Genomic DNA, 17690 nt, shown 5'->3' on the forward strand with positions numbered 1-17690 from the left:
AAATAAAAAGATAATTTACCTTGTTCACCTTGTGCTTATAGCTGGAATTTCCAAATTACTCCAATGAAGTTACTTATGTTGAATATGTTAATATAGTTCAGTAAATGCAGTGTTTCAGTGGCGTTTTCAAGGTTTGTTGAGAACAATCACAATATATAAGAAAGACAGAGGTCTAGATATTTTGATGCATTAGTATGAATGCTGTGGGATGAACCTATGATACATGTAGAGAAGAAATGTAACCTTTATACGTTTTTGTTTCCAGTGGATTGAGGAAAACTAAAAATTTACTCTTACAGGGGAAGGTTACAATAAAGTAACGTCACAACATCCCCTTCTCTGTGTTCTTCTCCCCTTTTTATGTGGGTGATTACAGGGTATTAATATACTGGGATTAGTGTATCAGCCATTAAGTTGTTATTTAGTATATAAGAATCTGTCTCATACTCTAAGATTGTACAAGATTTTACTAAAAAAATCCAGATAGGTGACATTTAGTATGCCTATTGAATGTCTTTGAAACAGAATGTAAGTTAATAATTTGGCAGATGTTTCTGAAGTTAAAAATTATTCCAGTACTTTCTTGTAAATCACATTACTTTTCGGTTTCTGTGTTCTTTATATGTATGAATTAAATATTTCAAATCAGATGATTTAAATTAGTTTTAACACTGAAATTTAAAATTACACTGTGATACAAAACAATATACTAGGTAATGCTGGTGTTCTGTGAGCCTTATTGGATAGCTGTTTGAGTGGGTAGGGTGGTTTGAGTGAGTCTACATACAATACATTCTGGCAAAAGCGTCACAAAATTATTCATAGTTACATTTCTTTTTTGTGTGGATGAGATATATATGTAGAGGTGACTTCATATTATATTGAAGTTTTGCTGAAGAAATTCCATGGACATAGAAACTGTAGAGAATTCTACCTTGGCCAGAAGTGATTCTTACATCTATTCTTACTTCATGTCTGATTCCCTTTAAGTGTGAGTATAGTTTCAAAGAGGTGATAAGAAGAGGATAAAGAAATAACGTGTTAGATCTTGCTGTGAATAAAGTAAAGAGAGAGTGTTTTCAGTCAGTCACACTGGACAAAAAAATAAGGTTTCGTTGTCAGAGTTACTATATTTTATACAAGTTTCATGATGGGCAAAGAAAAGAGACTTTTTTATTTCAGAGAGGCAAAATCTTGCCATAAATAGAAAACCTTCAAGAAGCATGGTATAACAAACACAGATACCCGACTTAAAATCTGCTTATCACGTGTCTGTTATATCTGTGATTATAAAGTAAACTACTTGGAGGTAGTGGAATTACTAAAATGCTTTTGTCCTGGAAAAGGGTGTTAAAGAAATACTAAGGGCATTGTGAAAAAGGTCAGATTTTTGAAAAAATACTGAATGTTTCTAAAAATAAATGTTTAGTGACATTTTTATCACATGTGGCATCAGGATGACAACAACAAAAAGTAAAAAAATGAAAGTGTTGAAATGGGGTTGCCCTACATGGAATATAGCTGCAAAAATATAATAATGATGTTAGAGATATTATGTGCTAGGGTTTGCAGGGAGTAAGAGTTCTCATTTTGCTTGATATGATTATTGGTATTTACAGTTTGAGTTGACTTCAGTGTTACACTGGTTTAACTGAAAGCTGACTTGGTCAAGTAATGTTGTGAACAAATTACACAGGATTTTATTTTTAGATTTTTATTCAAATGAACTTAAATTGTGGGTTTGGCTAAATTTCAAATTTTGAGATAGGGAATATACCCTTCACTTAAGATAGAGAAGCTGTGAATAAAGATGAAACCAATTGTAAGCTACATCATATGACTAGACCTGCATAGGAGCAACTATCTTCAACTCACATTTCAGACAATCCTCTACCCCAAAACAGAGGAAGAGCGTGTATGGAAAAGATGCAGGACCTATGAAATTGAGAGAGAGAAAAAGTAGTGAAGGAAACAGACATGGGCTCTTGAGTCACTGAAAGTGTGGTCTTGGGAAAAGTGAGACATCTAAAGGATTGAAAAGATTGAGGGAGGTGTACGTAGAATTTCTGTGCTTGCTATTTCAGTGCGTTTTCTATTTGATTACAATTGTCTATAGAAGATAAATATTTTTTACCTGTGTCCTGACAGATTAATTTCAAATTAATGCCTGCATGCCTGCATCATGAATTTAATTTCATACAAGAAGTGGTGTCAAGTGTTGTTTAATACCCTGAACAAGAATAAGTAGGATATTAAAAGTGAAATATTTAAATTAACACAAAATCAGAAGTGTTTTGTTGACTTGTAGTTTTTTGGTTTTTTTGTTGTATTGGACTTTTTTCTTAAAGCAGAAATGCTATGAGAGTTTGGGATGTTTGTGCCTTTAAAACCCAACTGTTGGTCTTGGTCCAAATCTGGAGAGGACAAATTTTGAGGTTTCTTCTGAAGCTGTAGCAGGCACATTTAAAAATGAAGTTTTCATAGAGTTTGGCTAGAAATAAGTAAGTTAGAATTAAGTTATCAGTAAAGTCCTTGTTTTTAGTAAAGGTCTATATTCTGCATAATTAAATAAAGTGTAATTGCTGGTGCCTTAATAAAGCAGTGGTTGGATATGGGCCCTTGTATATTCTTATTGCTATTCACAACCATTTATTTCCCACACATCTACACCCTATAATCCTTGCTAAACTTATGTCAAATTCTGAAAAGGGTAGTTTGTTTTCCGATTGTTCCATACACCACCTGGTAAATGAAGGTAAGAATTAGGGACTCAGCACAGGTGTGTTTGTTTACAGGACTTTTCTTCTCATAATTCGCTTTACAGTAACAGTTAAAAAATTGTATGCATTTTACTTGTCACTATTTAAAGGTTATATTATGTTTATATTATGGTTTATATTAGAAAATTTGTGTTTCAAGAGCATTCTAATTGAATTCTTCCTTATAAAAGTAGTTTTCTTTACAAAATCATTGGTTTGTTTGCAATTGTTACAAAACAGTTCTCTTAACGTTTAAAAAAAGAAAATGCCAAATTAATGTAAAAATTTGTGTTTAAAGGTAGAACAGTCATCAGCAACTCCTTGTATATGACTCAACTGAATGCTTGATAGTATTTTTGAAACAAGACAATTTCATAGTTTTTCTGTGTATGATCTCTAAGTCCTGAATGTTCCATGGAACAAACCAAACCAAACAGTTGAAAGCATGCCATAAAAGACAGTATCACTGGTGTGTTTTTAGGAAATTATTTGAATATTTGAATTCCCCCTGTCCCCTGCTTGCAAAGTGATCAGAAGGAGTTAGCACTAGTGAATATATCTAAATAAAGAGGTGATGCACAATCTTAATTTAGCGGATTTCAGTAAGGCATCATTATATACAGTATTTGCAATATTAGCAGCAATGCTGAGCACATAAATGGTTTGCCTTGCCATATTTGTCCCCTTTCCCGCATGCACATAGTTTTCATTACAACAAAAAAAGGTTCTACACTCAAAAGGTGGAAACTTGTTAGCAATATTTATTAGTTTCTGATGGCCAAATCAGAAAGGTTCTTCTTGAAAGGAAGAACCTACAAAAAGTTTTCTAATCTTTACAGTAGATCTTTACCGTAGATCTTTGGAATCTGAAATACAGCAGTTCCCCATGTACTGCTGGAGGGAAGCAGACTGACAAACTTTTAACCAGTTAGGCATTACCACTGTGGCACATATACATATATATTAAAAATAAAATTATATCATAAAAATATTATATATATATATTCAGTATTAAATAATTTCAATATTTGTTTATTAAGCTTAGAAACAAATCAGAGATATACCAAGGTACACATTTTAGCTATAAATATTAAATCAATCTTCACTTTTTCTTTGTTATTATAGGATCTTCTGCCCAGAAAAGATTAAACTCTGTTATGGGTCTCTGGTGGCTGTAACTGAAAGATCTTTGCAGTCTTTTTTTAATGGTGTTGGCAAGTTTTGTTGCTTGATCTTGTAACCTGGTCTGTCAGACTTTTTAAAAGAAGCTGCCTCTCAGTCTTGTAAAGGCTGCAGTTATTGAATCTGATATTCAGAATTACAACTTCCTTGCTTTAATTGTTTTATTGGGGTAATTGAGTTTTAATTCAGAGGGTTTTTTAGATTAACAAAACTTTGAAACATCGTGCCTGTGAATTTCATGGTTTTGTGAGGGGTAGAATATGGAAATAAATTGAAGAAAAACTGTTCTTTCAGCAGGTAAATGAAGTGCTAACTTTGTAAAAAATAAGGATTTTTAAAATTTTTATTTTTTGAGCTACCTTCACAGAAATGTATTTTGACAGGATTCTGCAGTTAACCAAATTTTTCTATTTCTGACTTTTGGAAGCTGCTGAGAATATTCGTGCCCTATTGACAGACAGCGAGCATAATTCACCATCTCTAAAAAGCAAATTATATTTCATTTCAAACAGAACTTTAGTGTTAATAATGATTATCATTGGGTCCTGGTAGTCACCAGCATTTCTTTGAGTCTGCACCTTGTAGGAGAAATGTTATTTGTTTTTTTGTAGGCAGATTCATATTTTCTGTGAGCCAGGTATTCTGCCATGTACTCATCAAGTACTTGTCTTGCGAGTGGAGAGAGATGATAACTTGGATGAAACTGTTTGATTGCTTTTGAACATGGGTCTGCAGAATCAAGTGGACAGCAATAGTGTATTAACTTTGTATGGAATAAGTCTAGAGAGTGAAGTGGATTTTTCTTACCCTGACTTTGTTGCTGAACTCCAATATGTAACCTAATCAGTACTTTGTTTCATAAAAATGATGTGTCTAGCACATAATGGCTAATTTAGAATAATGTGGAATTTTACTGACTGCTGTGCTGCTTGTAAAATTGTTACAAAACAGTTTGACTTGGAAAAGCTTTGAATCCAACTAGAATAAATTTAATGTGACTGCCTTTAATTAAATTTGCTTAATGTAATTTGTATTGATTATGCTTCTGCAGTTCATTTGGATTTTTGTTTTTAATTAAGATTCCCTAATCTTGTTTTACTTTCCAGAGCTATTCATAAAATGACTGTGAATAAAAAGCATATTAATTAAGTTAACACTTTCATACATTTATTAAACCAAAAGCATGTAATAATTTTTTTCCCTATGAAGGTATCATATACAGAGGAATACTTATTAGAAGGACAACAATGCAATTTTACTTGAATTTATCTTTTGTCCCTGTAAAAATCCAACCTGAATGGCCCTCATATAGTCCTCAAACAATGTGGGTACTTTTTTGCTCCACTTGCCTCAGAAGCTGCCAACACTACCCTCTGAAGCTGAGGGGATGATTACTAATGTGCAGCAGTATCCTATAACTTCCTTGGGCATCCTGTAACTTGCTGTGGAGCTTCTCCCTCTTAGCTAGCATCTGTGCAGCACTGAAACAGTGTCAAACTTGAATGCTCACATAATACTTTTCTGGCAAGGGAGTTGCCCACTGATAGAACTGCCTATGTCGAGAGCAATCCAGAATGAAAGGCTGGCAGTATCAACTGAGGCCATAAATTCTGAGCTAAGATTTATTGCTATTACTTTGGTGTCTTCCCCTTTCTTTGTTAGGACTATTAGCAGTTTAAAAAAGAACGTTTAAAATAAGTTTAAGCCAAAGTGATATACATGCATTTTCTTATAAGCATCCACTGATAAACATGCAATTTAGGTCTGCATCTGTGCATGTGAATGAGAAGTCATGTAAAGTGAAGGCTACTGCAAATGTTGAAGGGGAGAGAAGATAAAAGCCAGGCTGTTGAGCTAATTGTCGGCATTTGCCATGTACCTTAACACTAGATGGAAAAGCTGCAGAAATTCAGCTAGTTGTGTTCACAGAGGTCTATGCCAATACTTGCGCAGACAGTTCTAAGTGGTAGTCTTAAATACCAGGTTTTGAACTTTAACATTTAGTTTACCAGAATTCATTCAGAAAGATTGATCTGATGTTGTTTCACTAAGCAGAAGTCATTTTTTGTTCAGAGTAACTGTTTCAGCTAGTGGTAATGCAGTGGTACCAAGAAAATCCTGTCAGATAATTTGTCATAAGGGAAGACCTTCTCCCTTCTCTAGCACTGCCTGAAAGTGAGGTGAGGGTTGGGCTTTTCTCTCAAGTAGCACCAGGGGAGGTTTAGATAAGGTATTAGGACACGTTTCCTCATGGAAAGGGTTGTCAGGCATTGGCCAGGTTTCCCAGGGACATGGCCGTGTCACCACCCTGAAGGTATTTAAAAGACCTGTGGATGTGACCCTTTAGGAATGGTTTAGTGGTTACCTTGGCAATGCTGAGTTAAACAGCTGGACTCAAAGATCTCAAAGGTCTTTTCCAACGTAAATATTTCTATGATTTTTTAATATTTCCTCTGTTTGTCTTGTTTACCCTATTTCTATGCCATAAACAAATACCAGTAAGTTTTGGGGAGAATTAGTTCACCACACTTCCTTTAGATCTCTTCTTCATATACAATTCCATTTAAAAATATCCTACCATCAGTACATTCTAGCATGTTCTTTTTCATTTAGAAAAGAGAAGAAAAGTAAATTTTGATTCTCATTCTTGTGGTAATAAGTGATAAGAATTAAGCAAATAACTTTAAGGACGCTGACCATTTGCCAAAGAAACTGCAGTTCATATTTGACAATGGTATCTAAGATTTTTCTGTAGAGGGAGATTAGTTATTATTGCTCCCACATCTTTGAAACTTGTAGGCATTTCAATTTAACTGTAGACACCAGAGAAATACTTTAATTTCTTGTATTATATATGCACAACACTGCTCCTATGTGCTATAGCCACCAATCACAGAATTTAGTGCCCTAAGATAAAGATTTCATCCATACACTACAGAATTTTGACAAAATATTTAGAGTGTATATGCAAAGACTTCCTAGCTAAAATTTCAGAATTTCAGTAGCACTTTTGGGGTGGCATAAAGAAACACAACTACACTAGCTTTATAATGATCTAACTCCACTGAATTTAAAGATGACATTAAATTTACAGTATAATACAATAATAGAGATGCATACTGGAGACATAAAACATTTAAGACTTTGTACTGGGGGAAGCTATAGACCAAATAGTAGACTACTTTTTAAAAATGTAAGAAATATGAAGCCAGTACAGTGACAGGGAGATAGCTGCAGGTAGGACCAGCTCAGCTTTGCTACATCTGAAGATGCAGTCTGCCATTCTTGAAGTTCGGCTGAATTAATTTTAGAGCTTCCATGACATTCAAATCTTTTAAAATCCAAGTCAGTTCCACCTGCCACATTCAACTCTCATGCAGCCATGGTTCCCTTGACTTTGTGTTTTGTATTACCTTGACTTTGTTACATTGTATTATTCCTAGAAATTTCAAGTTATCAAATGCACAGGTTGTCAAATGCATTTTAGAGTTTAAAATTAACTTTATAGTACAACCTTACCTGTTGGCTATTAAAAACACAACTTTCCTACTAAAGGTAAGAGACCTGTCTGAAAGTTAGATGCCTTTAGACATTTTCAGTACTTTTTGAGAACTTTCTCATGAAGGTGTTTCTCAGTCTCCAGTGTCTATTAAGAGTTCACTCTCTTTACTAGGCTATTAAACCAGCACAGCTGATTTTGCCCTTTACTTCGTATCATTGTACTAACTAATATTTTAAGGAGGTTTCTACTGGAAAGGTTTTTTCCAACTACGAACAAGTCAATGAAGAAAATGCCTCCAACTGAAACTTCTTCTGAATCATACAAAGACTTATATAAGCTTTAACAATTATTAAAATCAGAGAATATTGAAAAACAGTAAAAACTTCTGCTGAATTAATTGCCCACTTTTTTTGATTTTCTGCATTTACTTCATTACTTGTACATCCATCAGTGGATGGCTACAAGCTTTCAGAATGTACAAGGGAGGAAGTAGAGGCAGTGCAATGATTCTCTGCATTAGGGAGTATTTTGACTGCATAGAGCTCAAGGTGATGATAGGGTTGTACAACTATGGGTAAGACTCAGGGGGCTAACAACACAAACATCATGATAGAAGTCTACTATAGACCACCCAACCAGGATGAAAAAGTAGACAAAATATTCTGGGAGAAGCTTGGAGAAGAAATCTCATGACCACTGGACCTTGTTCTTGTAAGAGGTTTTAACTTGACAGATAGCTACTGGAAATCAACACAGCAGAAAGGAGGCACTCTATGAAGTTCCTGGAATGCATGGAAAGTAACTTCCTGACAGAGCTGGTAAGAGCCTACCAGGAATGAGGTCCTGCTAGACCTGCAGTTCACAAATAGAGAAAGGCCGGTGGGAGATGTGGTGGAGGGAGATTGTCTTAGGCACAACGATAACGGTTTTTAATTCTTGGTAAAGTAAGGAAAGGGGTCAATAGAACCTTCATTTTGGACATCTGGAGGGCCAACTCTGGCCTATTCAGAACACTGGTTTGGAGAGACTCCTGCACAGTCCTGAAGGCTCAGGAGCATCCCTATGGGTTGAAAGACAAGATGGTGGGGAAGAAGGTGGCCTGCCTGAACAGGGAGCTTTCACAGGAGCTCAGTGAAAAGGAAAAGAGTTTATGACCTTTGGAAAAGGTGGCAGGCACCTCTTGAAGAGTATAAGGATGTAATGAGGTCATGTAGAGAGAAAACTAGAAAGGTGAAAGTTAACTACAACTGGCCACTGCTGTGAAAGACAATAGAAAGTGTTTTTACAAAAGAGGAGAGCCAAAGAAAATCTCCATGCTATACTGGAGGCAGGGGAGAACACTGTCACCCAGGCTAAAGAAAAGGCCGAAGTACTTAATGTCTTCTTTGCCTCAGTCAGAAAGTTTCCCCACAGCAACTAGCCCCCTGAGCTGGTAGACAGGGACAGGGAGGAGAATAGATCCCCTGTAACCCAGGAGAAAGTAGTTACTGGCTTGCTATGCCACTTAGACATTCATTTAGTCTATGAAGCTAAATGGGATTTACCCACAGGAGTGTGAGGGAGCTGGTGGAAGAGCTCACCAAGCTGCTCTCCATCATTTTTCACCAGTCCTGGGGAGGTCCCAGAGGCCCAGAGGTTGGCCAGTGTCATGCCCATCAAAAAGAAGCATTAAAGAACTACAGGCCTGTCAGCCTGACCTCAGTGCCATGAAAGATTATTGGACAGATTATCTTAATTATGATCACACAGCACATAGAGGAGAACTAGGGACACTGGGCCCAGCCAGCAGGGGTTTGTAGAAGGCAGGTCCTGCTTGACCAACACGACCTCCTCTAATGAGCATCCATGGACTTGGACATGGGAAAAGCTATTGATATTGTCTTCCTGGACTTCAGCAAAGCCTATGATATTGCCTCTCACAACATTCTCCTGGAAAACCAGCAGCTCATAGACACACTGTTCACTGAGCAAAAAATCATCTGTATGGCTGGGACAAAGAATGCTGGTGATTGGAGTTACATCCAGATGATGGTCATTAACAACTGGTGTTCCCCAGAGCACAGTACTGGGGCCACTTTTGTTTTAATAGCTTTATCAATTATCTAGACAAGGAGATTGAGTGCACCCTCAGTCAGATTGCAGAGGACACCAAGCTGGGTGGGAGTGCTGATCTGCTGGAGGGTAGGAAGGCTCTGCAGAGGGATCTGGACAGGCTGGATCATGGGCTGAGGCCAGTGGTGTGAGGTTCAACAAGGCCCAGTGCTGGGTCCTGCCCTGGGGTCACAACAACCCCAGGCAGTGCCACAGGCTGGGGCAGAGTGGCTGCAGAGCTGCCCACAGGAAAAGGCCCTGGGGGTGCTGGTGACAGCAGCTGAACATGAGCCAGCAGTGCCCAGGTGGCAAGAAGGTCAATGGCATCCTGGCCTGTACCAGCAATAGTGTGGCCAGCAAGAGCAGGGACCAGGGCAGGGATTGCTCCCACGAGACCTCATTTAAAATCCTTTGTGCAGTTCTGGGCTCCTCACTACAGGAAAGACATTGAAACACTGGAGTGAGATCAGAGAAGGGCAATGAAGTTGGTAAAGGCTTTCGAGTACAAGTCCTGTGAGGAGTGGTTGACAGTGATGAGGTTGTTTAGCCTGGAGAAAAGGAAGCTCAATGGGGACCTTATCACTCTCTACAACTCCCTGAAAGGAGGTTGTAGTGAGGTGGAGGTTAGTTTTTTCTCCCACTGAACAAATGATAGGATGAGAAAACACAGGCTCAAGCTGCACGAGGGAAGGTTCAGCTGGACATCAGGAAGAATTTTTCACCAAAAGGGTGGTCAGGCATTGGAAGAACAGCCCAGGGAAGCAATGGAGTCACCGTCCCTTGATGCATTCAAGAAACGACCAGATGTGGCACTTAGTGCTTTGATTTAGTTGATACATTGGTCTTCAGTAAAAGGTTGGACAGAGTGATGTTGGAATTTTTTTGTAACATCACAGATTCTATGATTTTATGCTGTACACAAAAAAAGGAAGGCATGCACACCATAGAACAAGATTTCAGCCTAAAATATTTTCAGTTATACACACCTCAAACAGTTGCTTTATTATCTTGTACTACAAGTTTTCTGATCAGATTTATGATGAGACAAATTGAACATGTTTCTTTAAACTTTATTTGAAGTTTCACTACTTATGCTTCTTTCCAGGTATCAAAATTCCTAGTCGTGCTTTCACAAACAGTAAAGTTTAAAGGAGATTTAAGAACAGAAGTCTGTTGTCTTCACAAATATTAACCTCAGTGTATGAAGCTTCGGCTTAAATATATCCACAAACAGAAGTAGTTTCGAAGAATAATAAATACATTAAGCTGCAAATAAAACCTACTACTGACAGGAATATATATTGCTGGAAGTATAATACCTACTATCAAAATAACTATAAATTAAATTTGAATGGCACCTTGATGTATTATCTGATCTAATACCTTTCTCATCACCTTCCTGAGATTCTCACAAAGAAATAATCACAGGAAATATTTCATTACACATCAATTTTCTGCTTACTTACCAATTTTGCTGCTTTTCCATAATCAATCCATCGAACAGTGGCAAAGTTTGTTGACTCTGCACAATTAAATCCATGGTTAAACCCTGCATGGTATCCATATGGGAAAGTAATCATAAATTCTCCTGCCTCTTGTGTAACCTGTAACAGTAAAAAAAAAAAATTAAAAGGTCAAATTAAATAAACTTTAAAAAAAACCTCAAAGTGAAACACATTACAAAGCATTTCTAGTCCTATAGCAATGAAAACTACATACACCTTTATAACTAACTAAACAAATCAATTTTTTACCTTGTACAGAGATGAGATTTAATTTAAACAGAAACAGTATATCTGAGACAATGTTCTTTATTCCAAAATACATAGCTAAGTGTAATGCTTAAATTCAGAAAGAACTCAAAGAAGTTAATCTTGGAGCAGAGATTGACTGGTAATAAAACCTGGAATTAACTAGAAAAGACAGTATGAAGAAGATATCATTCTTACTGGCTGAGAGGAAGCAAAGATAGGCTGGATCAAAATACCCACAATTTACCATGCCTAAATGTTGTGCAGAATGTCTCAAGATAAAGCTATTAAAACACAAATTTTAAGCTGCCACTGTCCTTCCCCTCTTTCTCTTTAGGCAAAATTTTAGAAAGCAGGAGCACTCTGGCACTACTAGTAACAAGAATTCCAAATAACTAAAGGACAAGTGGGATAAAAGGAGATTCCAAAAGATGAAAAGCTGGACTACAGTTGAATTCTGACATTGTTTTAGAAATTGAGCAAGGGTAATTTCAAAGGACTACAACCAAAAGAAAACATGCAAGGACCACTGGATCAGTAAGATATTATAGAAAGCAGAAAACAAAAAAGGAAAAGAAAAGCCAACCTAAAACTGCACAGTAATTATATTTTGTATATACAAAAGTAACCCAAATTCCAACTAGTTTTAAGAGATGCATCAGACTTGAAAAGCTTTTAGAGTAAACCACACAAAAAAATGTGTGGTACCATAAATCACTAGCCAGGTTATTCTGTTTCAGGAGAGAAATCTCATCCTCCTACACTAGGATGGACTGCTGCTCTCCTACATGGAGAAAAGAGGAGACAGCACTTCTTGTCAGTCACTAATATTCTCTCCACACAGTGACAGCTTTAATCTCTAAAAGTCAGACCACCAGAGACTTTATTAAGGACAGGCTACTCAAAGACTTGAAACAGCACACTGTCTTCTGAATTATCTGATAAGAGTTAATTAATAAAGTAGATTATACAGAAGTAAATAATTAAAGGAGATTCTTCCATGTTCTGTTTGATACACATTTTATGTGAAACAAACATCAGACAACAGACCCACTAAAAAGCAAACAGATCTATTTAAATGAAGCAAATAATCTGAGCAGTGACTGAAGACCGTTCAACATACGTACTTGTTTATTACACGAAATGAAATAAGGAGACTTCTCAGAGTCTAAGTAGGTTGTGTTTTGAGTGTGTGGCAAGGCTCTGCATAAGCAATACAGTAAGAAAAACTGGAAGGACAAATATGACTCTTTTTAGGGGCATAACCTTATGACTTAAATCACAAAAAGGAAGGGTTAAATTTTAAAGTCACCAAAATTAAAACTTACAACTTCAAATATTTTTCTTTTTAATGTCATGTCCTAAACCTCAACTTTCTACTGGTATAGGTGTCTTACATTCAATTTCTGCTTTTACTATCTCCTTCAAAATTGTTATTTTATCATTTTATAAATTCTTTTTTTGCTTTTTTGCCCAATGCAAGAACACACAGTGTTAGCACTTCAAAGAGGTCTATTTCTGATTGTATTAAGGGATGAAGGAAAGACAGGAAAACAAGAAAAGTAGCCAATAAGGCTAGAGAAAAAAACTGGATCTTGCATTTTGCATGGTTAAATTTTTTGTGGATTCATATTTAGTATATGCACGCAAATGCACATATAGTTGCATATATTGTAACTGTTACTGTAGCACTTCAACAATCTCTGTGGGAATGTTTAAGGAAGATTATTCTCAATGCTAACGATTCCAAAATTTATCTCAATACACCCTCCCACTGCTGACAGTCTAGCAGGTATTCTATTACAACAAGCAGCAGTTCAGCTGCCACCTGGTAGGCGTAGGCTGACTTATCAGCATTCAGCACATTTCCACTCCTATCACTTTGAGCCATGAGAGATCACAGCCTGGTTCTCTATATTCACTTTCTCACTGAATCCCATTAATTACAATTACACTTGGGTACAGTCTGCTTCCTCCGAAGACTAGGTGATAGAACCAAACTTAAATATTTAACTGTTTGCAGCACTTTTTTTCTTTCTTCTCCCCACACCCACCTTTTTAGAGGATTATTATCCTTTAAATTAGAATACAGGAATAATCAAGACACCAAAATACAAAGATCAACTCCCTTACCCCACCTCAAATGTGTCATACTGAAAAAAAGTATACTGACATTCTGCAATATGCTACTTTAAACACCAACCACTCAAAATTATACTGTTCAAAGTAATGTTCTGTAAATCCAAAATTATAAATACGGTTATAAAACCATCCAGCTTGGAAAGTTTCACCTGACATTTCATGATAAAGCACAAGGCTATGAAGTGAATCAGTATATTTACCTATATATTACAAAAACTGAACACAGCAGTAACATTTCCATATGATAATAAATCATTCAGAAAACAAACTACTTATTTTATGAGTAATTTATTCAAAAAAGCTTGGTTTCCAAGGCATGCAGTATCATTCTAAATGCCTACATTTCTTCAATTTTACACATAGGTTGACTTAAGCATGATAAGTGAAGTGATGCTCCAAAAAGGCATAAAACACATCTGTGTCTTTATCCCACCTCTGTTGCCAAGAGGATTGATAACACAGAGGTGTCCCAGTTCATGCTGGGCATGTCTTACACAGCCTTTTCTGCTCCCCACATCATTCCACCGGTGTGGAAGATGGGGTGCACAAGAAGGGTGGGAGGGGATACAGCCAGGGCAGCTGAGCCCATGGTATCTTGCTCAGTACATAAAGGTGTGAGAAAAAGAAGGTAGGGCAATTGTTTGGAGTGGTGACATTTGTCCTGCCAAGCCACCATTATGCATGAGAGGGCATCAAAGTGTAGCCTACACATTAATGTACCTTGTCAAAAGGAATTCCGTACTTTTTCAATATTGACGGAGAAATCAAAGTCATCTTGTGGCGAAGAAAAGCATCACATCCTTGAGAGCTGCTCGGAAAGAACCCTAATAAGGCAAGAAAAGCAAAAGTGTACATCTTTTCATTAAATCAAATAGGAAATCTTTGTAATATTTTTCAAAATTTAATACTACTTAAACTTGCTTTAGAATTTTTTATCATGTCATTCCTAGGTTCTGAGAGATTTCACAAAAACCAAATGCACCGCCTAAGTTTTTCACCTGCTTTCCAGTGGGAGGGGCTACAGGGTTTTCCTTATTTGTTTTGAAGTGAAATAATTTAGAATAAATGCGGACCTGGACATTTAGGCATACTTTCTTACCCTTTAGAGAAATATATTGTTGCTGGAAACTTTTCTTATGTTAATGCTCATTCTGCACACATGAAAATAAATTGCAGTAAATAACTTTAGAAGGATTCCATGAAGATAGGTTTATCTTTCACTTACAAACCATCTATACAGTAAATACATACAACATCCTAACTTTGTACAGTTTGTGGTATTCCTCTCACATAAATGGTAATTCATCATTCACAGAAGCAGTTTAATTATTGGAAAAACATGCTTACTCTATTTTTAAAAAAGCAAAATATTTTCAGTCAACCATCTGAACTTTTTTAATCCTTGAGAAAAAAAAAGACCAATAATTTTCCGTACTCTGTAGCTTTCTCTCTAATGTTAGATTTAATTTCTTTTTTCTGGTGAGTCTTGTATATTATGTCCACTAAGCACCCTGAAACTTCAGAGCAATCTAAAAGTTATCCTATTATAGTTGTTATATTCTTTGTACAGTCAACCTAGCACACTCACCAGTACTGAAAGAACAGTATTTTTCTGATTTCTCAGAAATAAGTTTAGGCAGCACTTAAATAGCAAAGGCATAGTGTAGACTTTTACTTGTCAATGTACTAAGAATCCTGCTAAGCTGCCCTGAGATCAAATTTTATTCAAATTCACCATTCCTAATTTTTTTTCTCACCAACAACAAGCACAGAATTCTTTACTCTCTCTTTGAATTGCAAATAATGTTGTAAGTTTCAAAAAGTACTATTTGATAGGTACAGTTATATGTGGCTTCACTGACTAAAAGACAGTTAAAAGAAACTAGCCCACAATTAGTGGACTCCAGCAAAACAAAAAACAAATCAACTATTTTTTCACAATTAATGCCTATAATATAAATTATAGCAATCAAAACTTTGAATCTACAGTTTCTGAGCCTCAAGAAACCTCAGTCCTGAGCAGTATATTAACAGAAATACATAGCAACTTACTGTGAAAAACTTGAGACTTAAGGGAAGAGTTGATATGAAAAGTAGCTAAAAGTTTAATTGCTAAAAGCAGAGAGAGTTTAACTGAATTTTCCATGAGAAAACAAATTTTACACCAAATTACGTTACTGCAATATGCTTCATTAGCTCAACACAAGATGATAAAAAGCAAACAATGGGCAGACATCCAAAACTTAAGTTGTACCACTCCAGCTCCAAGAGATCAGACATAGCTGTGACAAGTCCAACCAGAAGGGAGGCTTGTTGCTGAATTCGAAGGAAGTCGCAAATAACACAGAGCAGCAGAACACAACCTACTCAAAATCTACTACTAGAAATTTACAGGAGAACATTTGCTGTGGTTACAGAGCCCTCACAGTGTAATCGAAGTGTAGCCTACACATTATAAAATATCTTTTGATTGTCAGAATCTACACTTGTGCACATAAGAGTTTTCAGCCTCATTCACCTCATTTTTTCAAAGGAGCTCCCCTTCAATAAACAAGGAAAGAAAGGAAGGTAGTATTTCCTCATTACAACACTCTCTTTATCAGAAGATCTTTTGTCTGGCAGGCTAAATGTAAGGTCACACAATCTTTTCTTCCAGAAAATAAAACCCCTGGGGGAGAACTGGCTAGCAGATGTAAAAAATACTGAATAGAGGACTTTGCATTAGAAATATTATGAGACTCTTAGAAGAACATTAAATGCAGGCCAATTCAAGGTATGCCCACAACATTAAGAATCATTCTGAAATACCAAGCTGATGTTAAAATTACCAATTAAAGGGATTACCATGCAATCCTGTATGTTTAGTGAAATCCCACATCCAAAAGAAAAAAATACTGGTATCTATCTAGAATGTAACTACTTTTAAAATCCTGCAGCACATTCAAGCCTTTAAGGGACACATGAAATTTTAATTTAACCACTAACACTAATTCATTAACTCTAAATCAGTTCTGCAAGAGCAGGTATTTTGTAGGAATTCACACGCAACCCCAGTTTCTTGGATGGTCTCTTGAGACATGGCACACCTATTCCCTTTTTATTTCTTGCAAACTATTACAAAGAAAAAAAGTAAGAATTCAAAACAATTACTTCATAGAAGCCAATGAGAAATAAGAGTGCAGGGTAAAACTGAATTAGGTTGCTCATTGATTTATGTCCATGAGAAAAAGACCATCAAACTGAGAATTCTCCAATCCATGATTTACAGAAACACTGACATTTTTAACAGCTAGAGCAGAACTGGAACGGTCTACATGGTAAGCATGTGTTTCAATACCTGCTGGCCAAATGTTTTGGCATGAACAACTACAGAGAGAGGACATTTATCCAAACTCAAGGTTCCTCTCAGCTTTTTCAAACCCTTATTTAGTTAGCCCAAGCAGCAACAGCAAAGAGTATGTGAAAGCATAGGCTTCAGACTGTGTTAACAACCAAAAACTTGCCCTTGCAAGACTCTATATATATACTCTAACAGATATAACATAGCCCAAAATGTCCAATCTTACCAATATAATTTGTATAAACAAAATTAAACTACTTTAGTAACAGCAACATCACTGGACTGGGGAAGACACATCCTTTGTCAATGGTATTCCACCTCATCATGATCTTTCCACAGAATTTATAATCCAAATACATGCTAGAGAGAAGTCAAAGCCTTCCCATCTTTGGGCAAAGGTAGAAGCAGTGAGCTCTCAGCAGATTCCTCGCCATGGGGGGATATAGAACATATTTTTTAAAAAAAGTTAAAATCTCTAAATTATTGAGGGATAGTGAGCGTTGCTACCTGGCAGTGTCATTTTTCCTTTCCACCCTGAGAGTGTCTTTCCACCATATCACATGCAGCTCATATTAGATGACCACATCAATATCATACCTATCACTCAGGCAAACTGAAGTGGATTGGGCTCCATTCTCTGGCTGATTAGCATTTTCAAGATATTTGGGAATGTTTCTCTATGCTTCTAAGAATATGTCCATAATGTTTTCAACTACATTATGTCCAGCTAAAATAATATATGCACAAATTACAATACTATTCCCAAAAGTATAATTCTACAACTCCATTGGACTGAACAGATTGATTTGCTATATTTTACCTTGAATGATCAAGGAAATCATAATTTGGTCACGAATAGTCATTATTTAATGACATCCACATAAAATCATATTCTTAGGAAACTTTCAAATCAAATCCTGACC

The 17690-nt window shown here is 36.3% G+C and overlaps 1 protein-coding gene across 9 annotated transcripts in view; it reads right to left on the reverse strand.

Moving 5' to 3' along the window:
- KDM4C (lysine demethylase 4C) overlaps nt 1-17690 on the reverse strand; it is a 247789-nt gene that overhangs the window by 186198 nt on the left and 43901 nt on the right. For 6 of the 9 annotated variants that reach the window (XM_053932680.1, XM_053932684.1, XM_053932682.1 and 3 more), the window contains 2 exons: nt 14148-14251; nt 11001-11138 (listed from right to left, as the gene is read on the reverse strand). In XM_053932680.1, the coding sequence (XP_053788655.1) occupies nt 11001-11138; nt 14148-14251 (242 nt within the window). Of the gene's footprint in view, nt 1-2310; nt 2492-11000; nt 11139-14147; nt 14252-17690 lie in introns of those variants that run through there. The other 3 variants (XM_053932686.1, XM_053932687.1, XM_053932688.1) reach the window with 3 other exon arrangements.

Source organism: Vidua chalybeata, chromosome Z, assembly GCF_026979565.1.
Source record: "Vidua chalybeata isolate OUT-0048 chromosome Z, bVidCha1 merged haplotype, whole genome shotgun sequence".
Taxonomy (NCBI): Eukaryota; Metazoa; Chordata; class Aves; order Passeriformes; family Viduidae; genus Vidua; species Vidua chalybeata.